Source organism: Leuresthes tenuis, unplaced genomic scaffold (genome assembly GCF_036924035.1).
Source record: "Leuresthes tenuis unplaced genomic scaffold, fLeuTen1.0.hap1 SCAF_3, whole genome shotgun sequence".
NCBI classification, from domain to species: Eukaryota; Metazoa; Chordata; class Actinopteri; order Atheriniformes; family Atherinopsidae; genus Leuresthes; species Leuresthes tenuis.
Genome location: NW_027325357.1, coordinates 25,787,536 through 25,814,833, shown reverse-complemented (window position 1 = coordinate 25,814,833; position 27,298 = coordinate 25,787,536). Strand labels below are relative to the sequence as shown.

At 41.3% G+C, this 27,298-nt stretch overlaps 3 protein-coding genes across 4 annotated transcripts; all 3 read right to left on the bottom strand.

Moving 5' to 3' along the window:
- Positions 1 to 378: 378 nt before the first annotated feature.
- Positions 379 to 10,117, bottom strand: mbd1b (methyl-CpG binding domain protein 1b). Of its 2 annotated transcripts, none has more exons than XM_072382800.1 (17): positions 10,002 to 10,117; positions 8,956 to 9,517; positions 8,508 to 8,648; positions 8,002 to 8,143; positions 7,626 to 7,912; positions 7,407 to 7,489; positions 7,251 to 7,294; positions 6,947 to 7,087; positions 6,771 to 6,851; positions 6,668 to 6,688; positions 6,484 to 6,573; positions 4,868 to 5,029; positions 4,590 to 4,790; positions 4,367 to 4,447; positions 4,205 to 4,279; positions 2,496 to 2,603; positions 379 to 2,405 (listed from the first exon to the last, which is right to left on the bottom strand). In XM_072382800.1, the coding sequence occupies exons 2-17, from the start codon at positions 9,327 to 9,329 to the stop codon at positions 1,932 to 1,934; spliced, it is 2,505 nt and encodes an 834-aa protein (XP_072238901.1). In that variant the 5' UTR covers positions 9,330 to 9,517; positions 10,002 to 10,117; the 3' UTR covers positions 379 to 1,931. The 2 variants fall into 2 exon arrangements, with proteins under 2 accessions (XP_072238901.1, XP_072238902.1); XM_072382801.1 differs by having other exon boundaries at positions 4,590 to 4,769.
- A 1,375-nt stretch (positions 10,118 to 11,492) lies between these two features.
- On the bottom strand, positions 11,493 to 16,644 carry cxxc1b (CXXC finger protein 1b). The gene is made up of 14 exons (XM_072382798.1): positions 16,491 to 16,644; positions 14,959 to 15,074; positions 14,774 to 14,874; positions 14,543 to 14,679; positions 14,223 to 14,378; positions 13,839 to 13,982; positions 13,620 to 13,727; positions 13,319 to 13,497; positions 12,924 to 13,131; positions 12,724 to 12,834; positions 12,533 to 12,582; positions 12,348 to 12,444; positions 12,077 to 12,229; positions 11,493 to 11,875 (listed from the first exon to the last, which is right to left on the bottom strand). The coding sequence occupies exons 1-14, from the start codon at positions 16,491 to 16,493 to the stop codon at positions 11,729 to 11,731; spliced, it is 1,710 nt and encodes a 569-aa protein (XP_072238899.1). The 5' UTR covers positions 16,494 to 16,644; the 3' UTR covers positions 11,493 to 11,728.
- Positions 16,645 to 19,794: 3,150 nt separating this feature from the next.
- On the bottom strand, positions 19,795 to 27,140 carry tfe3b (transcription factor binding to IGHM enhancer 3b). The gene is made up of 9 exons (XM_072382797.1): positions 26,958 to 27,140; positions 24,711 to 24,933; positions 23,691 to 23,915; positions 23,110 to 23,205; positions 22,255 to 22,366; positions 22,090 to 22,146; positions 21,778 to 21,853; positions 21,465 to 21,612; positions 19,795 to 21,042 (listed from the first exon to the last, which is right to left on the bottom strand). Exons 2-9 carry the CDS (start codon positions 24,900 to 24,902, stop codon positions 20,584 to 20,586), a joined length of 1,365 nt encoding a protein of 454 aa, XP_072238898.1. The 5' UTR covers positions 24,903 to 24,933; positions 26,958 to 27,140; the 3' UTR covers positions 19,795 to 20,583.
- Positions 27,141 to 27,298: the final 158 nt, after the last annotated feature.

Sequence of the window (27,298 nt, the reverse complement as noted above, 5' to 3'; positions counted from 1 at the left end):
AAATAGAACATACGTGAGCATTGAAATCGATGCAAGTGAAAAATAGCCGCTTTTTCCGTGTAGTCGCAGGAGAGTTGTGCAGTCGAGAGGTCCAAACACGTTTATGTTAAAACGGCTGTTCAAGGACGCGACTGACCCAAGAAAACGATGTATACACCACAAATAAAGGAAAGCTTAACATCACAAACCGGAGTCCCACATTTAGTTTAAAGGTACAAGCTGTAGTTTTCCTAAACGCTTGGTAATAAAATCAATGCTGGAACGGTTTGCTAAGCTTAACAGTGGCTAACACATTCTGAGCCAGTAGCGTCTACTGAGGTAATGTTTCTCACATATTAGCTAAATATTGTTTTCCACAAAACCAAAATATGTGAAACCTTTAGCCCACTCTTCAAATAAACTTTAATTCAAAGACTAACCCACAATAGTATTTGAAAGCATAAATTGTGCACAGTTACTTAAAGAAAACAAGTTAACAAAAATACTTACATATGTCCAGAATGCATAAAGTTTCACATTGTCAAAAGTCACTGAGTTATCCCAAAATATCATCCCAGAGGAGACGGATGGGAGAAAATCTGAATGGTCACACAATTAAAAAAAAAAAGGGGGGGGGGGCATCAAAAGCTTAGAAAATGTATTAAATACCAAGTGTTATTCTACTAAGAAATAGAAATGGGGGGGGGGGGGGGGGGCGGTGTAAAGGTTCAACACACTTCTATGAAACTAATAAACAGCATCATCTGTGCGATGACTTTGGACAACAACACCACTTTCATTTGAAGAGATCACTCTGGAAAATACATTCTACAGGCGTACATCAAGGAAATGCGCTGTCTTCACAGACAAATGTCGACATGCAGACCCTGACAGTCATATCGATATCTTGCTTCGTGCCACAGCATCTGCTGCAGCCCCAAAGAAAAATGTGCTCCAAATTCTGAGCCCTTTCTCGGGTTTGGACTTCACAGAAATTTGACTGGGTACGTTCATCTTCTTCTTTTCTCTCTCAAATGTAACAACAGAATAGCTTTACTGTGTTTTATTTACAGCACTTTAAAGTGTTTCACTTTGATAATGGCCCCCGTCGAGTCATTAGCATGAAGAGGTAGTGGTTTGTTTTTTGAAGAGCTACTAATTCATTTGAAAAACGGCCACTGATCACACACAACTGATTATTATTTTTCTGAGCACTGATGTCTTGATTAATTTCACCGTCTTCATTTATCTCCACGCAGTGGAAAGCATGATAACTCAGAGGCATGAAAAGTAGGTTAGTAGACCATTTAAAAAAAATAAAAAAAAACACATGTCAAACTGTTGCCAGAGGAACAGAATGAAAGTAGTCCTACATGTAGGGACACAGTAGGTGCAACAGGACGTAATCATAGAAATTACTACAAAAACTGGCCAGGATGCAAACAGAAGAGTTCTTTTCAAACTCCATTAAATAAGATGCACATTATGCAGTTAGCCTGACAATGTGGTGAACAATGTTGCTGGTGACAGTGTAGTTTTATTTAGAGTTACAAAACAAAGTTTGAGGTCAAATGATTCCTACAATTTGTAATAAGAATGAGGGGGGAGTGAGGGACATTCTTCAGAAAGGGAATTAGATCAACCAACAGGACACTAACACACAGAGGAAGGAATTGACCACGCTCACCCACACTATCACTTAGAAAAGCCCTACACCAGCATGAAAAACAAGCCTGGATGTATTCATATATCTCCTGGAATGCCTTTGGTGAATCTTCAGATGAGCATATCATATTATTACAGTCCAGAGGTAAGTCTGTAAAATGTCTTATAATATATATTATCACCACTGGGAAAAACAAAAGAAAAATGGCACAAAGTCGCACCAGGAAAATCAGTGGTCTCCATCTGGGTCACAATTTTTTTCCTTTTGATCTCCGTCCGAGTGGAGTTTAAATTCGCTGCAGTAATCTGCAGTTGGCGCAGACACTCTCGTTCTTTTTGACTAAGAAATCACACGTTGAAGCCCGCTCCAGTATGATGGGGTCTCGGTGAAAAAACGATTCCTTTGGGGGAAGTCCGTGGCACACAATGTACTTCTCCAGGCCCAACAGCAGATTGACCACCTCAGTGACGGAGGTTAAATGGGCCGGGTAGCTGTCATACAGCGGGTGGGTGGGGAGCAGCGGCTGCTTTTGGACAGTGACCTGATAGCAGAAGCCGGGGTCGATCAGCACCATGGTGTCGGCCATGTTGGACTGCTTCGAACACTGGATGAGCTGCAGCTGCGGGCCTTCCACCATTATAGCATACCATAGGATTGGCAGTACAGAGGAGCGTAAAGAGTGCAGTAGTTTCATGAGCTGGTTGTCTACATCTGTCCCACATCCAGTTGGGTTTTCAGCCAAACTGAAGATCTGCGTAATCTACAGATAACATGAGGATGAAAACATAAGACAGGATTATGTGGGGTCTTTCGGAACGCCAAGACAAAAAAGTTTCAGCAGGATGCTCACCATTGGGAACTCTTCCTCCTCCTCCTCCTCCTCTTCTTCTTCTTCAACCTGCCTTGGACCATCTCTGCGTCTGTGCGATCTCTCTGTATCCCATCGGCTTTGCTGGTCCTACATTAACAAAAGGCGAACATTCAAAACTACAGTATATTAAGGGAAAAATTAACTAAGACTGAATCTCGCTTGCATAATACTGAATCACACGAGCTATCACCGACTTTAAATGTCTAATATTCAACAGTCTTCTTTCGTTATCCATACCGTAACTCGACTGCAGACATTCATGTCAGATATTTGGAGCACATTATGCTAGTAGCTTCACTTTTATGGATTACACTGCCTCCAAGTGACTGATGCAGTTCAAACTAACCCTACTGTAAGAAGAGCATTAAACGACTGAACCGCTGCATCTAAAAACGTATTCTAAAGCATTTAGTCAGTCTAAGAAGCCACACACATGGAAACCAGTAACCAGGACCTACTCATGAGCAGAAGTGCATGGTGCTGAGGGGAGAGGGGGGGGCATGCTTTTGCTGCTTGCATATATGTGATCCCCTTGAGAACAGGGCAGCAGCAAGTGCAGAAACCCACTCAACAGGGGGACTTTTGAGACTTCATTTTAAAGATTTAAAGAGGAAAAAGAACAGTTAGTTAAAGCACTTTCGGTCAAGCAACAATTCCTTTTGTTTACTGTACAAATAGGAAGTGGTATGATTGTGTTGGGGATTGTGATTCTACTGTTGCCATTACAACTCCAACAAAAACTTGTCTGCTTATATATATATATATATATATATATATATATAGGGCTTTTCTATATATATAGCCGGCACTACTATTCAACTTCTGCAAGTACTACAACAGCTCCTACTGCTATTCCAGTATTTTAGACCAACAAACAGTTTCATAGCACATCCTCTACTGACACCAGCTGGACTGTGCTGTGGAACAGATTATCCAGTTAGAGAACAGACGACACAGTCTTTGTCTCCAAAGTCAAGCGATTCTAAGATTCCTCTGGACAGCACGTTATTTTATTCATGAGTACTTTTCTGAGCAGTTACTGGGTACAAACAGTCTGTTGCAAAGATAATTTTTCTACTATTAGGTTACTGTTGTTTGTGCTTGTTCTACATGCATCTATCTGGTTTTCATATGCATGGCTTTACAGACCATATTCCTTCAGTATTTAACACACCAGCCTGTATCTACAGCTTCTATGTTGTTGTCCATCATTACATTGCTACACGTTTGTATTTCTATAAGCGAAATGTAAGAAGCTCATGGAAAGAGACTAAAGAAAAAACCATGAGCCTCCACATTGTTCTGATACTAGTAGAAGTTACCCGACTGCTGAAGTATTGATAACTGTCTTTGAAGATCACCTTTTGCCATCTGATCAAAATGTATGAAGTTGAAAAGTGGTTGAATAATTCCCCCTTTCAAACAGTATTTTCACTTAGTTCTTAGGTCTAAACACAAGGCCAAGATCTTTACTGGTCTGAGTTCATGCTACGGTTAGGCACAAAGCAGCTATAATTTGTACACAGGCAGCCAGAAAAATCCAACTAATTATATATAAAACATTCTGAGCGGCTTAGATGTTTAAAGCAAAAGGCTCCCAAACTTTGAAAAAACCAACATGTGCATTACGTATGCGTCACATTTTTAGTCTGATGCAGAAGCGATAAGACAGAAGAATGTGGACTCACTGCATGGTTATGGTTGCTGATGTGAGGGACTCGATCGAGGAGTCCATTCCGCACCCCAAAATCTGAGTGATTCAACTGTTGAAAGACAAAATCAATTCTGTTTTGTTTAGAGAACCTTTAGTATCAAAAGCATGTGCTTAAAAAAAAAAAGAAGAAGAAAACCTGCATAGATGATTGGTGGTTTCTGACATTCACATCAAAGGAGTGTTTGGTCCCTCTTGGAGACTCGGTGCTCCAGCTCATCTATGACATTATAACATGAGTGAGGCTAAAAGAACCCAAGAGTCCTTACTGAATTATAAAATGTGACAAGGTGTTATTCCTACAACAACCACAACAAGCAAAGAAGAAAGTTATTTTGGAACAAAGGTTCTTGACCACTCACTGGTTGTAAATTACTGTCATCATCATCGTCATCAGTAAAATCCAACCCAAACTGCTGTCCTCTAAGTTTCTTAAAACTTGACTTTCGACTGTATGTGTAGTAAGGTCTGGGCCTGCCTGGCAGCATTGGACCATCAGGCCCATACTCGCTTAGTCCCATCTGGAAGGGCAACAAATGTCTCTGCCAAATATAAGCACAGGACTGTTTACAACCAAAAATGTGATATAAACGATGAAACAAAACCCAACAAATACATCACTAAAACCTGGGACTGTTACCATTGCCTGTCGCTGACACTGTCGTAAACGACACTTCTGCCTCTTTTTGTTACTACCTCCAAACTTGGGTTTGTCTATACAGAAATCGCACGTGCCGCAGTCTTTCCTGCAGAGACAGGCCTTGCACTCCCCACAGGAACGGCGCTTCCGCTTCTTATGCCACTAAAAAGCAAGAATGATAGGGCAAAAAAGAAAAAAGTCAATTATTGCATTATTTTGTCAAAAAAAAAAAAAGAGATTTGTGGTCATTCAGCGGGTTTCCGTTGTCATGTTACCCACAATACAAAAGGTGTAACACAGGTAGAGAAAAGCTTTCTAAGGTCAACTGACCATCTATTTAGCTCTTTGCCATTTGGAAATTGGTAGAGCAAAAGACCAACTTGAGATCTTACAGGATGCATGTGAATCCTTTTGAAAATAAGTAGTATATAAAGAACTGCAAAAGTCTTTAGTCACCCCTCATTTCTTTTCAAATAGCCAGGAAAACAGGGGGTTAAAAGGAACATGCAAACAGAAAATGGATATGCAGCATATCTGTTAAATACAGAGTTTGTACAATTCTAATGAACTCTCTGAGACAAGCTTTCTGTCATATCTTTAAGCAGTCTTCAGGAATAGTTCTCCAGGCTTTTTGCCGGACATCTTAAAGCTCTTCTTTGGATGTTGGCTGCCTTTTGTTTCTGTTCTCTGTTAAGATGATCCCACACTGCTTCAATAATGTTGAGGTCCAGGCTCTGGGGAGGATTCATCCCTCCATAAGACCTGTTGCCACTGATTTTCAGTCCACTTCTTGTGTCATTCAGCATAGCTCAGCCTTTTCTCCCTGTTTCCCTTCTTTAAGAATGGCTTCCTGACAGCCACCCTTCCATGGAGACCATTTCTGATGATGCTTCAGTGAACAGCAGATGGATCTGTGCTGGATTTTCTCCCGTTTCTTAAGGACAACACTTTCAGATAGTGTTCATCTGCTACTCTAACCCTTTATTTTTCTTAAGGAATCACTGCACACCACGAGCAGCCATGCCAAGTTTTCAGCTAATAGCTCTTTGGGAATGACCTTGTTAATGCAAAAACTGCATTTCATGTCTGTCAGACTATGCAGTCTTTGGTATTTTTTATGGATGCAGCCAACTGGGAAGAATGTATTTGTCTTTGCAACAGTCTAGTGGTAGCAATGTGCCTAAAGATACTACTTAAAATTGGTCATTTGCAGTTGTTGGTTAGGTTAAGACTCATTCCTAGCTCATCTGTTGAGTTAGGGACCTTTTTAAGCTCAGAACTCTTCTGAAAATGGTCAGGCACAAGGACTGGTCTGAAAATGTGTGAAAAACTGCTTAACAAACACTTTGAAAGACCATTAGAAAGCCTGGGAAGCTATTGCTCAAGACCACTTTAAAGATTACAAGACAGTCTGGATCCTTGGAAACAACAAATAATAAATAGGAGGGGTTACTCGAGAAAAAAAAAAAATTCCCTCACATTCTCTTTGATGCTCGTGTCTAAAACGGCTTCAGACTATTCAAACCTGAAGGGGTTCTCTCTGTATTGCAGTAGGAAATAACATCTTCTTGTCAGCAGGACTGCATGTTGAAGGAAGAAAAAGAAAGAAAACTCACATCATCATCGTCGTCAGTTGACATGTCGTCCTCATCGAGGTCCACGTTGACTGAGAAGTTCTCCGTATCGCTGCTTTTGAGACTTGGGTGCTATGTGGGGAAAAACATTTGACATTCTTCAAATGGAAAGACGTGAAACTCAGTGTCGAGTTCAACAAATACGGCAATATTACAAAAGTGTTACCTGCGAGTCAGTGACTTCATTCTGTAAAACGATAAGAAGATATTAGGAAACTGAAAAGGCAATGAAAGTACAATATTTAGTGGAGGTGACTGTGCTTTATTACCTGGAAACTCAGATTGTCGTCATATGTTTCAGAAACATCTACGTAAGGCTTCTGGTGCATGAAGCTTCCACTTCCAGGACTCTGATGGAAACGACACGAAGAAGAAAATACTGATGATGTAAAAGTAAGAAAAACAACACTAAATCGACAGCAGGTGCATGCACTCATCAGCTGACCTTGCGAATAGGACATATACATCTGCGTTTCCGACATATGCGCTTTCTGGACTCCGGACTCTGTAGTCCATGCTTGCAGTTAGCACACTGTCCACAGTTGACCGTGTTGTGACATCCCACACACTGACCACAGGGAATCCACTACCATCGACGTAAACAAAATGAGAGAGGCTTTTCATTTGATGAAACTTTTGTATGTTATGATGAACTGAGACAGCTGTATCGCAGTCTGAATATTTGCATGTACGCTCGCAGCCAGATGCGGCTGTTTGGGCCTGCAGCTTGCTGACAGACGATACTTTACCTTCCTGAAACGGATCATCGGATGTTCTTTTGTCTTTGACGCCGCTGGAATTTTTAAAAGAAGCAAACAGTTACAATTACACAATAAAATAAAAAAATAGGTGTTACTTTATAGCTTTTATTTTAGACGCAGCATTGCCTCTCTATGCAGACATACCCCAGCAGGTTGGACAGCAGGGCCTCTTCCTCTGTTTGTCATACCAAGTACCTGTGAAGGAAATACCACACTTGGCACAGACCCTGCAGAAAAACATGACAATCCTCAGTCCATATTTGCTCACTAACAACTCACATTTCAAGACCTTAATTACAGGGTCAGCAAGAGTTTTAGAGATTACGTTAAATATCATGCAAGATGAGAAAATTATAGACTTACAGAGTGCCGTCTTCTAACCCAATTTCTCCATTTATGGAAGGAAGTGGAAGCGACCGAGACGAGGAGGGGAAAGGAAGTTTAATCTTATCCTCTGTAGGTGGATCGTCAGCACGACAGGTTTGTTTTGAGGCTCCCATTAAGCTGTTTAAAGAGACGTTCGTTTGGTTGTGGTTGACAATTTTGGGCCCGGAGTTTGGGGTGAGCCTGTGGTATGAGTCAGGAGTCTCTGCCCCCTCCCCTCTCTCCAACCAACTGGACTCTGAGGAGGAACGCTCTCGCAGCCTTCTCTAAAGGACAAAAAACACAAACGATGATGTGACTGACTGCTATACAGGCCCCCAAACTGTCAAACGTTTTAATTACCATAATACTATACCTTTCCTCTACCTCGAACTCTCATTGGCAGCACTTCTCCTTCGTAGAACTTGCCGGTTTTATATTCAAAGTTGGACAAATCAAGGTGTCCTTGGAGCACTGTTGCTAGCTCTACTCTGCTTCTCACTCGATCACCCTGCGGACTGCGAAGAACAACAATTACAACCACTAAAAACAAGTTGCAGGTAAGTTTTCATAACCGCTTCATCTGTTGAATATACATTTTGGATTAATCAATTGCTAGCCTGAAGAAAAACACCCATCGCTTCACACATTTCTTTTTTGTGTTTGACTAGTAGCGGACACTAAATTTTCATGAACCACAATCAAATATAGAGAACAATGTGGATAATTGTCAAACATTTGAATATTTAGAGAAAAATACTCAAATTTTGCCTGAAATTAGATAATTTCATTCATAATTCAAACAGCTAAATAATAAAAATGATAAGCAAGTGCATTTATCCACCTGAGCAGAGAAAATTCTTTCAACCTGGCAGTATTTACCTGAGGTAATACACATCCTTCTGGCCAATGCTAGACCCTGAACGCCGTACAACCTCTTTGCGTTTCCAACCCCCTCCAAGAACGGGCCACTCGACCCATCCCTCATCAGGGTGTGATCGCTTACGCCGAGGCATATTCAGCCTAAAAATCAAAAGATGGGAGAAAAATATCTGAAAACACTTTCTTTGCTCAACTGAGTCAGAAGACTAATATAGACATATTGGCATACGTGGATCATTACCATCTTTTAGTCCCATGTATGATAATTCCACTCCTGTGCTTTGAAGATGAACTTAAACATCAAAATCCATTTTAGACACAATGATGCTCATGACAGGAACACAATATAAAATGTCACTGATTTGCTGAGAACCAACATATTGAGGGAAAAGAATTGCATCACAAAGCATGACCACAGATGGAAGTAAAACAACATTATTCCACCTACTGATAGAGCTTTTTCAAGGGCTTCTCACTGCCTCCAATGCTTTCACTCTTTTCACTTTCTCCTGCCACACTTTCTTCCTCTGGATCGTTTCTATCTGGGCTATTGGCATCATCATCGTCGTCATCTTCAAGAGGCTCAAACCAGTCAATTAGAGGCTCACCACCAGCAGCCTTAACCTCCTCTTTCTCATCTGCCAGCATGTCTTCCTCTGGGTCAGGGCTGGGGTTCTCTTTTGTGTCATCTGAGGGTATTGGTGCTTCCTCAGAAGACTTTCCTGTTTCGGGACTCTCCTTCTCAGGAGAGATGTTTTCTTCCTCATTTTCCTCCACAGGCTCACTGCCAAGGGTCTGACTCTCAACGGCGTCCTCGTTCATTTATGCTCCAGGTGACGATTCAGATGTTTAAAGTGTTTTCCTGCAGACAAATAAGTTAACTTCTACAGTAGGGCATGCATTCCATTTAAAGTGGTGTATTTTCACACTGCCCTTCGGTTTAACCACTTGATCCTGGCCTCAGAGATATTAGGAAGTCGGTTTAACAGTTCAGTGCCTTCTGACAAAACCTGGGGGAAAAGGAAGAGAATGTCACTTATGAAGAGATGTCAAGTACATCCTATCCACATAAAAGTAACAGTTAACCTAACTTGACAGCAGCATTTCCGTAGAGTTTGTTTGGGCATAAGACAACAAAATATCCACGGTCAATTAGCTAGCACTGGGATGTAACTGTTGTTAGCCAGTGAACACAACGTTAGCCATACAGGTTACTCTCAACTGCCGAAAGTGGCGTTAATGCTGAAAAGCTCCAATTTTTAATTATCAATGCATGCAAATTACTAGCCTATAGTTTAACGATACACCACGCAATATTTGCAAAGTGTTAGATGGAGCAAACATTCACTCATAACGTTGATGCCGTTAGCCTTCGCTAGCTTTAGCACCCTTCCTAGGAAGACGCTACACTGATAAACTGAAATAATTCCGGAGTTACGACCTTTTTTTTGTCGTTACAATATACCAAACGTTTCTGGCTACGAAAACACACACCTTTCGGCTGAGAATTTCCAGATGCTTTGCACTCTGATAACAATAGGAAGGTATTTTTCACTTTATGGGATAGGGCTAAGCTGGATTTCTACCATGCATCTAGCGCGACCAACGAAAACGGTTGACCAGCCAAAGACGAATGAACGCCAAATATAAATCCGACTGGGTCGTGTCCCTTCGTCTAAAAGTATAGCGCTACTAAAGTAAAGAGCTCGTTTGGACTAATATATTCACTATTTATCTCTCAGAACATTACAAATCGATGTCTAAGATTTAAACATTTATTGAAGTTCTACCAATGTAACAATTCAATTTTCAGTGTTTTAAAAGTATTTGTAAAATGTGTAAATGTCGCCAAGCTCTGTCCGCATTTATTATACAGTGGGTTAACTCAAACATTCCTTATTTTGAGAATTATGTCAAAACAAACGGTTAATTTGGCTCGTCTTCACAATACATACCAGGAGAGGAAGCGAACCCTCTCATCCCAACTACGTCTTCTTTGATCATGCTCGTTGTCAGTTTTGCAGTGCTGCGTTCACGGAAGGTGTCCTTTTAAATGTCAGATCTCCATCACAGTAATGGGTAAACTGGAGTATATGTAGCGTTACTGCACATCTTGAAACTACCAATTTACGTGTATAATTAAGTCTAAAAATGGGAGAATACCAATTTACATTTTGAGAAGCTGGAAATATATATATATATATTTTTTAAAGGGACACTAAAGCTCAATGGACTAATAACAGAGATTGTCAGTTATAATTGTGATTAAAGATCATGTTGAACACTTTAATTATGATCATTATTTCTTGTGCTATACATGTTCTGTAATGTGTGAAGCTTAAGTGTAAATGTTATGTATATGGGGTCTGTCTTAAATATCATCCATCCATTTCCTACTGCCACCCACTCAGGGTCGCGGGATCTCGTAAATATCACCTAATCCGAATACATTTCCAAATCAAAAGGAACACACAGGAAAAAAATATGGTTGGCAGATTAGTTGTTTTTTAAGAGCGTTTTTTGTATCTCTATTCATCACTTCATGAAAATAAATAAAATGTTGTAAAAAAAAATTCATAAGATATACATTTGGTGGATCAAATGTTACTTAAGTGGACTTTTTGCTCAGACAAGATAGCGTTCCACATTTTGTAAATTTGCATTGAAAACCTCAATTACCAGCTATGTTTCAACAAATAATTCATCACCATAATTGTTACTTTCTCATCAGAGCAGAGTGTAGGTTTCATCATGTTTTGTCAGCTTTTACATTTTCAGATGATCCAAGAATTCTAATATTTGCCTATGAAAATACAATTTGAACGACTGCATTTTAGTTTAATTACGTATAGGGAGTACACTTTATTAATTACAGATATTTTTGTGATTTGGATGCATTTTAGAGTAAGTACTAATGTCACAGATCACAAAGGAACAGACATAATGGAGTAAATGATACATCTTGTGCACACACACACACACATCTGCAGCAACTTGAAGCTGTTTATTCAGAGTGCGCATACCAAAAACAGCAGTTTTTCCAGTCAGCAGTGTTTGCACACTACTTTAAGAAAATAGAATATATTACCATACACACATTTGAAAGTCATCCACTCAGTTTTCATCAAAGAAGTTAACAATCTAGAAGTTTACATCCATAGCACTACAAAGTTGTGGTATATACAGTGATCTGATCCAAGAACTGAAGCAGATTGGTTGGACTACCGATCCTTGTTACTACGAAGATCAGTCGTCACAGGGTCGTGCTGAATAGTTTGGTGCAACATCAGAGCAAGCAGACCAGCTCGGTTGGTCATAGCAGTCCTGACATTTCGCTCCTGTTCAAAGAGCTCGTCCAACTTGTACCACTGTGTGCCAAAGGAAAAAATAAGTTTGAATTTGTTATTTTGCATCAAACTCACTCACGGTGGCTGCAGGACTAAGATGTATTGGTTTTGAACAGATGTGGTTTCAATTAGGAGAAACAATGAAAACATTATATGAGTTGGAGAGTTTCCTTAATGTTTCAAATAAGCAAACTGCTGCAGCAGTTATTAAGTTTGACTCACCACCCTGACTCGCTCCAAGTCCACCTCAGCTCTCCTCAGCTTTTCCCAGTTGTAATGTTTGTTGCACTTTCTTTTGGAGACTCTGCAGTACTCTCCTGTCAGCTCAAACACATTCTTCACAAGAGGGCATCCACACACCTCATCTACAGGGATCTAGACACCAAATAAAACATACATGTGCCAGAAGTGGGCATTTTTTAAATTCATTTTTATTTTTTTTATGAGCCACAGAATTATGCTGGAAATTGGCTGAAGGGGGTATACCACCAACCTTGGGATCTCTGGAATGCTCTGGACACAAAACCTGAAGCCTTTTGCAATACGTCTTGCTTTGGGGGTTGTACACATCACAAAAGAGTCTGGTTGCACTGTAGAAATGAACACAGCATTAGTACAGCAGCTGAACAACGACAAAAAAACTTTAACTAAAGTTTAAGAGCAATTTGTTTCTCCTACCCTTCAATTCTTGTGGGATACATGGAACCAAAGGAGGTCTGACTCTCATACTGTTGAGATCATCAAAAAATCTTTTTAAAAAGGGGTTTAAAATGGACGCGTTTTAAAGTGGTTTTTCGCTTGTCTACATTGTAACTTCAGTAACGTAACTCCAGCTCAGTAGAGGGAACAGAAAGTAAAGAAATAACCACCTTTGCATAGCACCTCTCCATATGTCTCAGGGCCACTTTTGGATTGATGGGATGACTGCAGGAGACACAGAAAATCTGCAGGTCTGTGTCCTCACTGTCACCTTCATTCACCTGCAATTTAAAAAGGAAATCCTCCATTACTATTCTTATTTGCTTTGAATGCAACAGAAAGCAGTTTTGAACCAACGAGTGTGCGGCACCTCCTCGTCCTGCTGGACCGCCTGCTGCTTGGCTTTGGCGATGATGCCCTCCAGTTCATGGAAGCGTCTCTCCATCTCCGTAAGACGCAGCCGGGCACTCTGCTGCTCCCGTCGGATGCGCTCCAGCTGCTTCTTACCGTGCTCCTCGGCGATGCAGGGACTCTGCTGCCACTGCTGGATACGCTGCGGGAGGATCTCATAGATCCGGCTGTGGATTGACAGCCACAAAGATGCTTAGAAGAAATGACCCAACTGTTTTTGACTGCATACTTTATACCAAGCAGAGGTAAAGGAGGAAATTCCACTAGTTTTTTTTTTTTTTTTTTCAAATTCTGTGAAAGGGAAAAAAATCTCAAGCAGGGAATAAAAGAAGAAAACTAAGTGAAAGCTCTTACTTGGCTGCTAACTTCATGCCACAGTCCTCAGAGCAGTATTTAGAGTTGACTCGCGCTGCGCTAACACAGTTTGGCCCCAGACACTGACGCAGCCCCCCGTTGTCCCGAAAGTCCCCCCTCTCACTGTGTCGGTTTCTGTCTCTGTGCTTTTGCTTCTGCTTGTGGCGACGAGACTCTTTCTGAATAGTTACAGGACAAAAAAATAAAGGGCGTTGCCATAGGTGATACCAGCCTTTACCGTGCTAACACCTGGCAGCACTTTCAATTCTGATGTCAGTTTCGATGAGCGAATAATTCTTACTTTCTTTTCAAACTTCTTTTCTCGTCTCTTGACATGCTTCACCTTTATAGCTTTCTTACGCATGACAGGGCTGAAAGGCGGCTCGTCGTCATCATCGCTGGGCCATGTCTGCGTGAGAGGAGAGCAGTCGATCATCACTCAGCAATGTTTATGACTTCCTGATGAAGGGTTCAATCCAAAACCAGCAGGTTTTTAGAATTCAATAAAATGTTAGTGTACCATGCTGCTACGTCCCGCGGCCTTGTACTGCAGGTAGAGATCTGCCTCGCTGTCATAGTCGTCCGAGTACCGCCTCCGTCTATGGTGGGAATTCTCCCTCCTTTCGCGCAAAGAGAATTCCTCATCCTTCACCCGCAGCATTTTCTGTTGAAATACAAATCACGGCGGGTTAAACATCTTCTGAAGCGATTACAAGCGACTGCACAAATACACCAGAAGCACAATGGAGCTAAAAAAAAAAAAAAAAAAAACATCTTTCAGTTTTCAGTCATCTCTCTTTTTGTGCTTTTGAACTATTCTAAATATGGAGTAATGTGTCCTGTCGTTATCTGACATAAAACATGACAATGAAATGAGATGAGATGATAAGACAAAGCGACTTACTCTGGCTCGAACCTCACACTGTCTGAACCTGCACTTCTGTCTGATTTTGTTCGGGCCTCCAAACTTCTTCATGTCCTTGCAGAAGTCGCACTGTGCACAGTCCTCCGTCCTCCTGCAGGGCTCACATTCCCCACACATACGAACTGAACGCTTAACCTAAACAAATAAATGATTCACCGATTGGATAATCAAAGCAAAATGCACTATATTTACCTCCTACAGCAGAAGCTCGTACATTTGAATTAAATCACAGGTGTTTGCAGTAACCATATAGCTTCCCTCCCCCCATGGCATTAATGACTGGCAACAATGCAACTTACTTTAGATCCACGCCTCTTCTCACTTTTATAGTCTGGAGTGCTCGGGGTGCTGTACTGTCTTTCAGTTCTGTCCGACTCTGTGTCCTTATCGCGGTTTTTCTTTGATCTGTATTTTACTTCCAAAGACGAGTTTTCATCTGGAGATCAAAAAGACATAAAAAAAAGCAAAATCTTGTTGAATTAACTGAAAGAGAAAATAGTGCTGTTAACAAAAGAAGAATTCATCCTCACCTTTGCACTTCATGCAGTACCACTCCTGGATTGCCTTCGCCATCTTCTCTGTGATGTTGATGCAGTGTCCGTGGAACCACTCATTACAGTTGTCACAGCCACTAGCAGTGCGAGAAGCAAAGTTATGAGCAAATGTACGAGCACTGCCGCATGCATACTCATCACTTAACTGGTTGTAAACGTACATCATGAAGCAGTTGATGTCTGGTTTCCGACAAATACAGTAAAGTGGTGCGTTCTCCCCCTCCATACGGTTGGTCTCAGGTCCCGGGAGAGAATCAAAGTCAGACATTTCACTGTCCTGAAATGTCACATGACAAAACGCATTACAGCAGACCAGGTCACGCTGAACACCACCAACTGCTCCTATTATGGCCGCCATGTTGAATGTATCAATCACATATTAAATACTCGTCTACTTTTCGCTCTACCGCCAACAAATCAGCTTTTTCAACTGCTGCTGCAACAGCTCCAATTTAAAAATTGTTGTTACTTTTTTTATTACTGGCCTTTGCATTTTCTTCCTTGAATGTATCGACATGTCTACAGACCAAGGCATGGCAGGTGTCACTCATCACAGCAGCCGCAGTTTAAAATTGGGTCTAGCAAAAAATTAACCTTGCCTGGGTTTAAAAACCTATGTACAAAGCTGGGTGTCAAAGCTGCACAATGCAGGTGGGAACCTCATCATCACGTGGTGCAGTGGGAGGAGTGTAATGCTTTACCATGGGATGAAAGGATGAAAGACTTATCATTACCATAATCTTTAGGTTACTCTGATTAACACAGTCTTTACCTTAAATTCTATGCTTTATGAAAACACATACCAAGGTTCACTTGTATGCAATCAATGAGATACTAAACAGACTTAGCTTACAGGAAAAGTGTCGTGGGAACTGGTCTGACAGTAGATGTGGTCATTTGTGTTGGTTCGTAATGGTAACCTGACCACATCACATGATCAACCCAGTTTCTGGTATCACAAACGAAGTTAACAAAACAACATGAGCCGTATAAATCATATATTAGAATCAACTTTATCCTCCGTTAAACCGCCTCTGCAGCCAGTTTTTATGTTTTATAAAAAGATACCAAGACTTCCACAAGAGTTTCGCTGATTTTTACAGGACACAAAAACTGGGATTACTCATTCAGAGAGTGCAACTAACCCAGGAAACACTGACAACAAACTAAAAACAACAACGCTATCGAGCTGACAGCAATAATTAAGGCCGTGAAAGCAACTATCATACAATTTCAATGACTGTTTAACAGTGGTTAATGTTGCATAGGGTTGTTCTTTAGAAAATAAAATCGTTAGAAATGATTCAAAACATTGGGAGTTGGCAAGCTAGCTATAATTCTAAATAAAGGGAAAATCCAGTTTACCACGAACAGGAGCTGTGTTTACATACAAGTAAACTGAAACGATACGTGCTAAAGTTAGCTGCAACGGCAGTTAGCATTGGCTAACATAACATAAACAGTGAAAGTTTGATGACCAGCTTAACTAGTTACCAAGAATAAAGAGGGAAGCTGCAAATCAAAAGTAAATATTACCAGTAACTCATATTCAACACTAAACTGTGTAACATTAAGCGAAGTTGGATTACAACATGTTCCTATCGAATGTATACGGCTCTGTAACCCAGTTACTTTAGCTAACTCTTCCAGATCACAAGTTTCACAAAAAAAAACAAAAAAAAAACATACTGACCATTTTGAGATTGTATAATATTTTTCTGTGCAAAAGAAACCAACAAAGCAATAGCAGAAAAGTGGCAAATTACACGAAACAGAGCTACAGTGGTTCGACAACCGCCGTTATGCTAACATTCATACGGATATAACTTCGCACACAATCGGCTATACTCATTTTTGCTTGTAATATGATTGGCCAAAGTTCTTCTTCTTTGGTGGCAGATCGATAACCAATCTTAAACTACTGCCACCTGGCGGTTTTTGTTCTATAAGAAACTCCACTCTTACAGGATGAAAATACAGCCGGCACAACATAGATGTAATTGTTATTTTCTGAGGCTCAGAAGTACAAAATATGCCACACTGTCTAACGCAGAGCAATTTTGAGAGTATAACTGACACATATATGCTAGCATTGCTTTACTCATAGACGTGTCACATACACACATCCATATGCTCATACAAACACGTGTGACTGAGTGACTGAGAGAAAGAGAGAGAGAGACCGAGAGAGAGAGAGAGAAGGAAGATAGGAGAGGCTGTGAAAGAGGTAGTGTGATTCAGATTTACCTCCATCTAACAGCCGAAAGTTCACCGAATAATGCCTCTGTGATTACGGCTAAATCCTGGATTGTCCATCAATAAGATATGGCATGAGAAGTAAGTGACATATGTTACCTACAAAACTAATATGATGCTAGATAGCAAGAAGAGACAGACATTAGGTTTTTTTGCATGGGTGTTTTTTGCACATCAAGTTTAGCTTGAATATATATTTAGAAGCATAATATTCAAAATAATTGTGACTTTTAATCATCAAATCAAATGATACAAATTCACTGAAGGGTAATCTTTGCAATACAATGCTACATTTAATTTTTTTGTGCTTTAAAAAAAATTGGAAATTACATTTCCATTGACAAACTTGTGAATAGAGACCCTCAGATAAAACAGATTTAAAAAAAAAAAACAAAAAAAAAACACTCATCCTGTCATGTAATGTAAGTATGACTTAAGGGCATGAATCATTAATGAAAGCAAAATCAAGATCTCACTGTGGTTACAGATGCCAGATGTTTGTGTGATGCCTTTCAGCCACATCATAAACATAGCTAAAATGGAGATTAATAATAGATTAACTACTATGCAATTTCCAAGATGTCCACTCATCACTAACAGCTGAGAAACCTCAGCAACAAATGTGACTCTGGCTCTGAGGTTTTTGCTCTGAACAACAAAGGTATTTTTCTTGTGTATCAGGGAGGTGGAGGTTCAGTGTTTGACTCTCTTATCCTCCTTTACTAGTCCTTCTTATTTCTTCTAGAGATTTATGCAAGGTGCCGTGATGGATGACAAACTAAATTCAACGGATGTAGAAAAGAGGGATGACAGAAGTGACAAGAAACTAGAGTTCCGTAATTCACAAACAACTGTCTCAAAGTGGCCTGTTGACTCCACCGCAGGTCAAACAGGTATGTGCACAAAGAACAGGTGATGGATGCATTGCAGTTTTAATAACTGCTGAACAACCTGTTTTTTGTCTTACAGGATCTTTGACTGAAATCGACAGTTCGTCAGAGCAGATTTCCACCGAGTTATCTTCAGCTGACATCTCCGTCAAAACATTCTCACATAAAACAAGAAGTAAGCGGACCGTGAACTCGTGGTTATTAAGGCTGTTGCGTCTGTAAGTCTTTTTCTTAAAGATTTACATATTAATATTATTGTCTGGTACAGAAGAAGATCCTGTAGAACATGACATGGAAGATAACTTCGGGAGAGGATCGAACACAGCAGTATTGATCCGTAGCCCACATTCTGTGGAGAAAGATCAACCAACACCTCTGCATACCCTGCTGTCATCCTCTGTTGATACTCACACTATTCCTAATGTGAGCCGGTCATTTACATCAATCAGGAGTCAAGAAAGCATAAAAACCTCTGCAGTTCACACTGAGCCAGATGGAGAGGGTAAGTGTTCTTGATTCCCGTGTATCTCTGCTGGATCTCACCTCTCTTTACCTCACTGCTTCTTTTTTTCTCACCGCCTTTCTCTCCTGTTAAAGACCTATGTGCTGCCATCCTGTTAGCCTGCCTTTTCTGCCATCCTCTCGACTTCCTGCTGGCCACAATGAGAGGGTGGAGCAGGTGCGCCTGGTCGCTGTGCTCATCTCTGTGTGGCTGTGAGCGTCAAACCCTGCAGCCTCTCCTGGACGTCACCCAAAACTGCGACCTGTGCGGGTGTCTGGGTGTCCGCTGCATCCTGTGCGACTGTAACATCTGCGACATCTGCCTCCACGCTGCGGAGTGCATCGACCTCGGCATGGAAATCTCTCAAATGCTTAACCACTGACACGTTGGGAAATAACCACATCCAAGCACCAACTGACAAGAATCTTTTTTAAATTCATTTTTTATTATTATTTGTTAAAATCTTCTGAAAGCCATATTGTGGGGAAAAGACACATGTGTCTATGGTTAATAGTCGATGTTAGCACTCAAATATATGTCAAGGTGGTAACATTGTGCGGAGCAGTTGCATATGAGCAGAAAAAAAAGCCGACCAAAGCCATTTGGAAAATGGGACAAGAAACACAATTAGAGACACTGCTAATTGTGACAATGGAGTGGAGTTACTCTCAGCTTAAAAGTAGCTGAAAAAAAGTTTGAATGACCGGCTGAGCACACCTCAGAATCATCACAACCAGCCAACATCACTGAAACAACCATCTAAATACAGATGTTTCTTCTGATGCCGTAACTGCTTGTTGGAAGAAAGTGTTAAAAAAAAAAATCCACTTCTGCAGGTACACATTCAGAAACAACTTGTACACAAGGTTTTGTTAAGCGTCTAACAAATTAGATCCAACTTTGTGGCTATTTTATAAAATAATTCCATTGCAGGTTCCACTCAACAGTCATACATCATTATCAAGGTGAGACTAGTGGTTTTACTACAGTGAGCATTAATGCATCATTAGATATTATATTTGATCATCCAGGAAAAAAAATATATAGAAAGGCCGTAATTTCCGCAGAACATGCCAACTGGTAAAATCACTCAGTGATCACAGAGGTTAAAGGCGACAAACCATCACTGACAACACAGGTATTAGTAATGAAAAAAAAACACTCATCAAACTATCAGGTATCAAAAAAGATGAGCTACAGTACTGTCGTAAATGGGAAAAACTATTTCCACATTTCTCTTGCATTTCTATTGACTGAGCAAATGTATTCAAAAATAAAAGGCTGATTTGTAATCTGTAGCTACTCTGGAAGAAGTCCTGCTTTGGCTAACTAGCTGCAGCAGCGAGTGATTCTTTCACTGCTTCTAAGGTTTGTTACGAGCACATGCAACTCGGGCAAGAGCAGTCCACTGTGTGGAATAGTAATAAAAACAGATGAAGGCTCTCAAAATGCATAGACTGCCATAAAGTAAGGTGCGATAAAAACTGCTCAAAATAAAATACTCTTATGTACAATATGCAGGAAATATTTCACAATGTGCCAATTTACTTTACAAAAGATCCCTTCTGTAGCTGCTGGTGAAACGACCCAACACGGATGAGCATGCGACTGCTACTGACGAACCCTGATTCCAGTCAGTTGGAAAAATAACGAAACAAAACACGTATGTTGGCATCTCTGAGTAAGTCTGTTATGCCGAGGTTGTCGAGAAAAGGAAATCTCACAGCTTTCTTCCCTACGAATAATATAAGCATGTCATAAATTCAAGCAAAAAAAAAAAATCATATCCCTCTTAAATCTCTAAATAAAATCTTAAAACTATTTAAGAATGTATCATTTCTTAATGCTAGGTCCATGCCTCTATTATACATGATTCCATTGTAAGATTGCATCGATAAACCCAGTCATAATCATTTGACCTGTTCCGAACAGGAAAAATAGTAATTAGGTCTGTATGGCAAAAAAGATTCAAGAACTTATTGTCTTCTGACCCAATGTTTAAGGTAGCGCTAGTTTTTAACCACAGCTCCACTTACGTTTCAAATTCAGTTCTACAGTTCTATAAATAGACTTGTGTTATTGAGGATCGACCGTGACATTCCCGTCCCTACTGACCGTCTCTGACCACACAAAGCTCATCAAAAGTCCTCGTCCATTTCAAGGCTGCTCCGGCGGCTGCTGGTTTTAGAGGCACCGGGTGACAAAGGAGAGAACAGCGGCTCGGCCATCCTCTCTGGAGACAGTGTGCACCCGTCGTCCATAAGAATGTCTCCCAGACCCACGTCGGGGTAGAGCGCTGAGGCAGAGGTTTCATCGAGCTCGGCAAAGCTCAGGCTGCCAAGGTCCAGCGGGCTGCTGATGGTGACTCCTGCCGGAGATTCTGAGGAGGGCGGGGACAGGAATGAGGCCGGCAAAGGCTGCCCAACGGCTCCCAGACCGAGGAGGTTCTGGGTGGAGATTCCTCCTGCGTTTGGAGCCAGCGACTGGCCGCCCTGTTGAGCTGCCTGCTGCTGCAGCAGGGAGGCGTTGGAGCTCAGACCAGAGGAAATGCTGGTGGAAGTTGAAAGGCCATGGAGACGTGCCTGCATTTCCAGTTCCTGAAAAAAAGAAACGAGCTTGCTTTCATTCAGAAGTCATGTCCTGAAATAACTGATTATTCTGTGGGAAGTCATTCACTGAACATACATCAAACATTTCCCTGGAAACATACAGATTTATCAAATCTGTCGAGATCCAAACCAGTAGCGAGGACTTTAAGAACTATAACGCGGCTAAATGTTTAACTTCAGACCTTGATGTTAAACATGTGCTCGCCGTACAGTACATGTAGAAGCTGCAGGTGCAGGCGAAATGTTTCCAGAGTGAACGCTTAATACATATTTTAGGAGCACCGGGCGAAGCCTTCATAGAAACAGACTTTCTAATATGTAGTAACTCAGGATGTGCAGGAGGGTGCATCGCATGCATGCGTATTCTTGCGTTTGGTTTCATTCATCAAAGCATGCCATACGACACTGACCTGGATGCGCAACATTAGGATGTGATTGTCTTGCTCCAGCTTTTTCTGCCGCATTTCAACATCCTTGGCTCTGTGCTGCTCCTTCTGTAACTTCCTGATGTAGTCTACAGACGCTTTCAGAATGGTGCCTTTATTCCAGCGCATCTCTCTGTCGGTGCGATGTCAGCATAGAAAGGAAAACAAAGAGGAACACAAGAGGAGATGACAGCTTTACAGCAGCTGCGGGGACCAAACACTGACATGGAAACACTACAGCGTTCATGTTTCAAAATGAATCGACTCAACAGGGGAAAATAAATATCCTGTAACATACGGATCACTTGATTTGGGTATGAGAGTACCCAGCTCCTTTATACGGTCGTTGATGTTGAATCTCCGCCTCCTCTCAACTGTACGCAAGCGGAGACGACCGGTCGGGGAGGGAAAGAAAAGAAATTACTTTAACAAGGAGGCAAAGCGCATGAAGAAATATTCAGGATGTTGTGATTCTGAATCTACACTGAGCTGTCACTTACTGCTGCTCCAACTATACATTTGATGCAGTCCCATTTAATCACATAGCAGTTACCAAAAGTGGCCTAAAGTACATATTAAAGGACAGATCCATAAGTTAAGGCTCACTTACTGAGGTTATGGTTGTCCTTCTTCTGCCTTTCTTTCATTAGTGCTTTGGCATCTGTATCTGAGAGACAAATTCAAAGTTTCTTATCAAACTCTCAATCCAAAATCAAAGGTTTGCACATTTTTTAAATTAAATCAAAGCACAGATGTATGTAAAGACGTTTTGTACCAGTAATTTCCCTTTTGATTTTTGGAAGGTCAGCGGGGCAGGAGTTGCTGACAGTAAGAGTGGGTGCTGCCATTCCAGGGCTGTGGTAGACGTCCAACAAATTTCCTGGGAGCTGCAACAATGGTAAACACGTTGCAATATATGTTAATAGTTAGTGACCGAATGCAGATAATCCTGCTTTGGTTTGCAGCAGCAAGTTCCTCAAATTGAAACTGTGAATCAGATCTGCTTCCTGTGCCATTAGATAATCTTCAGTACAGTTTGATCAACAGAAAAAAAGAAATCAGGCATGACAACAACCTCCTAAAACATTTTTCTAAATGTCTGAGTCTACATAAGACCAGCAAAAATAAATCTTAATAATATTGAATTCTTGAGATAAATTGTTAAATTCGACATCACTGAAGCTGGTTGCCACTTTAAAAAGCCCGACAAAGCCTTTACCTCACTGTGTATCTTCTTCTTGTCCTCCAAAAGCATCACCATAATCCTCATTTTTTTGTTGGATTTTTGCAGCAAAACGTTTGCTATCCTACAACCTATCCTACAAATTATTCGTTGACCCGGCAGTGTACTTTTTAGGAGCACAGTCGGCTTTGTCTTGCATCCTGTGGTAGCTTTGCCCCGCCCAGGCAGCACTTCAGTGACGAATAGTAACTGAGTGCCATAAATGTATATTTACTCCCACAACCTCAGAATTCCACACATAAAAGAGACCGTCCATTCACAGAAAAAGCACTTTGACTAAAGGAAGAAGTACTGTTACTCTGTCACTTTGCAATTAGAGGAACATGTTCATTCTAGAGAAAGCGTTAAAAAGGATTCACAATCAAACGAATGCATTGTTCTTCTTACCGTGCTCGGCAACTGAAGCCCTGAGTCAATCAACGTAATGATGTCGTCATTAAAACTGGATTCAAGACTAATGATGTCGTCGATCACATCGTCAATCTAGATAAAACAGAGAATCCACCCCAACACAGGTAAATAGTAAATAATGTCAGTAAGAAGTAGCAAATGTGTAGCTTTATATGGTCTTTGGTAGCATTAAATAATCGGCATGTCAACACGAAATATTTGACTTAATGCAAGAGCCTCAAAGTGGCTTCATTTCAAATTGAGTGTTGCATGGAAGAGAGGCCCTGGTGTGGTTAAACTGTAGGTGCAATATTTAGCATGTTATCGTGACAACAGGCCAACAAGGGTGTGATGACAAAAGGCACGCATCTTCACAGCAGGAGCTTCGGCCTCAGCAGTGCACAGAAAACACAAAGTAATTAAGCAAGAAACGAGCGGAGGGCTCGTCTTCCTCAAAAATGTTCTGCATGCCTGTAAAAGGGCAACTACTGACGAGGCTGTGTAATCTGCTGTGGGAGCAGATGAAAGGCACGCAGAAGACAGAAAACCATCTATATCAAAATAAGAATTTCCCATACCTCCTCCTTATTGGAACCAATGTTGAGTAGAGCCATGGGACTATTGGGGGCGCTGCTGGCCGTGGGGGCGACTTCAGGGGCAGAACTGGACTGTGTCATGGGGGACATACTGAGAGTCTGAGTTACTGCCTTGTTCCCCAAAGTGGTGGAGAGGTACTGTTTGACTTGTTGCCTCTGTGCCTGCTGGATGTGGTACTTGGTGGGGTTCTCCAAGTGGGTCTGAACCTGACCATTGAAACAGTTGTTAAGCATGTATGTTGTGACATAAACCCACAGCACTGAACAAAGACTACAGGAGATGAACACACACATTTCTGCAAAAAGTAGAGTCAGCATTTAAAATACACACAAATAAACGCAAAATGATTTAAACGCTAAATTTCTACTTTACATCTCAGGTGCATTGATTTGATGCCAACAGCATGTTTTTAAAAATCTGATCCGGGCCTACTAAAGACTGAAAAGGCTTCGGAATATCATAAAAACAAATAAAAACACGAGATCTCCCAAATTATTCTGTGACTAGACAAAAGGTCAGTAAGGTGATTGAATGCCGCCACCCTCTCTGGGCTTGAAGGTAAAGAAGACACCTTTCCTTTGCTCTGATACATAAAAATTTGCGGCCTCTGTAACAGTATGTAGGCGTGCAAATGCACATGCAATGGGTAACTTCCACATGTGCGACAGCAGCATTGATACTGAACAACATATATAGGTTTGAAACAACATATGCTGCAGTCAAGACGACAACCATTCCAGGAGGAATTAGCGCATTTCAGAGAGTTTAAAAGCACGTGCTGCGCTCATCGATACAGCGAGGCTCCGCGGTGATATGAAACTAATGACAAAAGTGGCGCTGAAATGTTGAGCAGCTTGAATCTCACATCAAAGAAAACCAGAAAATGTTGTCTCGTCAATGTCACTTTCACCTCTTAACGCTTTCCATGCGCCACTTTCAACTAACTGTGGAGTTGAAAAGACAGTTGCATAACAGTTGTTGTGCAAAGAGATCCCTCTTACTTTTAGCACCTCCACGGGCACCTGCGCAGGAGGAGGACGGGCAGCATTTGGGGGCAGAGTGACAGAGATAGCTGGAGTCGAGTCTGAGGCTCGGAGCTGAGAGGCAGAGGCCTGCTGCTGGGCCTCGCGTCTCTCCTGCTCCTGGGCCTGCTCTCGCATCAGCTGCTGCCGCAGCAACACACGGGACGACATGGTGGAGTCAGATCAAGGTTTTGGGATGAAGCTGGATGAAAATAATTTTTTTTTTTTTAAAAGACAACAAAGACAGTGTTAGATAGTAAAGATATTTCAAAGTATGTCATAATGTTACGACATGTTACTCCATCTTGAAAGTCATCCAACATAGTTTTCTATGCTTCTGTTTTAGGTGGTTTATTGAACTGTTTTCCTTTCAACACATCCACACAAAGTGAGCGGGGGCTGTGGGTGAGTCGATGTTAATCAGTTCGACTGACACAGACAGGTTTTTGGCATTAAAAGTTTGTGGCAAGAGAATTACAAGTTAAATGATGGTGTTGAGCAAGGTTCCTTAATTGTGGCTATTTGGCAAAAAAAGAGAGAAGTGACCATCTTACTAATCTAGCTCAAAGCTGTAAACGATGATCCTGGTTTACTGGGATTTGCTACCTTAAAAGACGTTTCAGAGGACATTCAGAAGAACCAGAATTACACTGACATCCGGTGACATTATCTTACTGTAAAGCCACGTTAGTCACTACTTTACTTGGTTTTTTTTTACGGTCAACCAGCCACTATCAAGGGAACTTGCACAACACTATCAAGCTTGTAATGCTTTTGCCACCAACCATTAATGCATCATCAGGAAACAAGTGTGAGGAGGGAAAGAACTGAAAAACATCAACTTACCCACAGCCCCAGTGAAACGTCTGGGCAACAGACCCACTCATTCAAACTGAAAAGGGCAGCCGTGTCCCAGCTTTTAACCAGAACTATATGTACTGTGGACCTGCTGACGAATTAATCACATATGGGGAATTTATCAATTATCACATGAGGTAATCTAGCCTCTCCGCCATCAACTCCATTCCTGTAACTGATAAAGCTGTGAAAAGGACCATCTCTTCTCTTATCTATCAATATGTGTCTGGATTCTGAAAGTGAGGAGGAGAAAATCCTTCTAAAGCTTCTATTAAACTGCGGCTCTGCCCGACATGACACTGGATTTACCAGCAAACTTTGTGAAGAAAAGTTCTTTGGGCCAGCAGCTTCTAGAGATAAACACTAATAATATTATCCTCAATGCCTCTTTGGGTTTTTATGATTTTTCAGACTCCGTTAACGTTGGACACTGTGTCATGCACGTCCTCTCATTGTCTGGTGTACAGTTTTACCTGAGGAGACAATAAGCCTGAGAGGAAATCTGAGCACGTTGATCCCAAGAAGCTTTTGAAAACACCACCACCACCTTTCACAACCACGTCCGGAGTGTGCTCTCCTCGCTGTAGCAGAGGGGCTTTTCCCACACTCGATGCGCGAGTCGTGTTCTTACGCAACCTGGGACGTCTTGTATTCTCTGCTTACTCCCAAATTTCCGTGTCGTACACCGTTACTTTGCGCAACATCCACTGTCAGCGTGGAGCAGACTTATGCCCTGTGGCCACAAACAGATTTCTAAACCTATCATTGTCCCACATTTCCCGACATGTCGTTACAAGCCTGCAGACTGCCTATCTGTCCACCAGCTTCAATTCTTGTGGACTTGTTATGTAAAAAAAAAAAAAACATTGCCGCTAAAAAAAAAAAAAATTTAAATAAAAAAAAAAGTGGTCGTTGACTTTTCAGCTGTACAGAGATAAATCTGTTTTTAATGAGAATACTACCCAAGTCGTGCGCAATGTTTCTAAGTACGTCGGGTGGCAGTTTGTCTACTTTTAGTTGTTTTCGTAATCTCTATTTAAAGCGAACTCTGGTCCAGCGTCGTGCGTTAGCAGGGCTCGTTTTGACAGCTCAGTGTTGCTAACGGGCCCAGCTCCTCAAAGCGCTGAGAAGGTACACAATAGAAAAAACAAACATTATTTACACGATAAGCCTTTTGTAGTTGCTTTGTAGCTTCTGTGGGTAGCCAACAACACCAGAGGGGCGTTATTTTAGTTTAGGACAGAACTGTTTCACCAGAACGACACAAGCGGGGCAAAGTGAAAATGGGAAGTTGCCGCTTAGCTAACTAACTAGCTAGCGCCACTTGGTAGCAATCACTATATAGGCGAGTCGAGTCAAGATACGTACCATGGAAATTGTTTTCTTTAAGGTTATCAAAGCCATAAATCCCCGAAGTCCTCCGTTTTCTTTGCCATTTCTCAATGTCGGAGATTACGGGCTCAACAGGCGCTGGCCTCGGCAACAAACAGTAATGTTTACGTTGGGCCGACAGGCTGAGGTCATCGGGCAAATGTTACCCGGAACTTGTTGACAGCTGTAACGTTACATTCAACAGCGTCGTTTAATCAATAGTGTTTAAAATCCAAACCTGTGGCTTAGCTTAGATCGTTATTTTCTCTCGTACTAAAAAAAAACAAACAAAAAAAAAAACAGTTGTGATGGTTGTAAGAAGCAGAGACTGTAAATAA

Bases quoted from the DNA above. Each gene is read 5' to 3' on its own strand.
- cxxc1b (XM_072382798.1), bottom strand. The intron at 12,835-12,923 runs GTGCCGCACACT...TTTAAATTGCAG, and splicing joins CGGTCCAGCAGGACGAGGAG to GTGAATGAAGGTGACAGTGA. The intron at 12,445-12,532 runs GTAGGAGAAACA...TCATTTCTACAG, and splicing joins TATCCCACAAGAATTGAAGG to TGCAACCAGACTCTTTTGTG.
- tfe3b (XM_072382797.1), bottom strand. From the start codon at position 24,902: ATGTCGTCCCGTGTGTTGCTGCGGCAGCAGCTGATGCGAGAGCAGGCC. The intron at 23,916-24,710 runs GTAAGAGGGATC...TTCAATGGTCAG, and splicing joins TGCCCGTGGAGGTGCTAAAA to GTTCAGACCCACTTGGAGAA. The intron at 21,854-22,089 runs GTAAGTGAGCCT...GCTTGCGTACAG, and splicing joins GAAGGACAACCATAACCTCA to TTGAGAGGAGGCGGAGATTC.
- mbd1b (XM_072382800.1), bottom strand. From the start codon at position 9,329: ATGAACGAGGACGCCGTTGAGAGTCAGACCCTTGGCAGTGAGCCTGTG. The intron at 8,649-8,955 runs GTAGGTGGAATA...TTTGATTTTTAG, and splicing joins CCCTTGAAAAAGCTCTATCA to GCTGAATATGCCTCGGCGTA. The intron at 7,088-7,250 runs GTAAAGTATCGT...CGTCGATGGTAG, and splicing joins CGATGATCCGTTTCAGGAAG to TGGATTCCCTGTGGTCAGTG.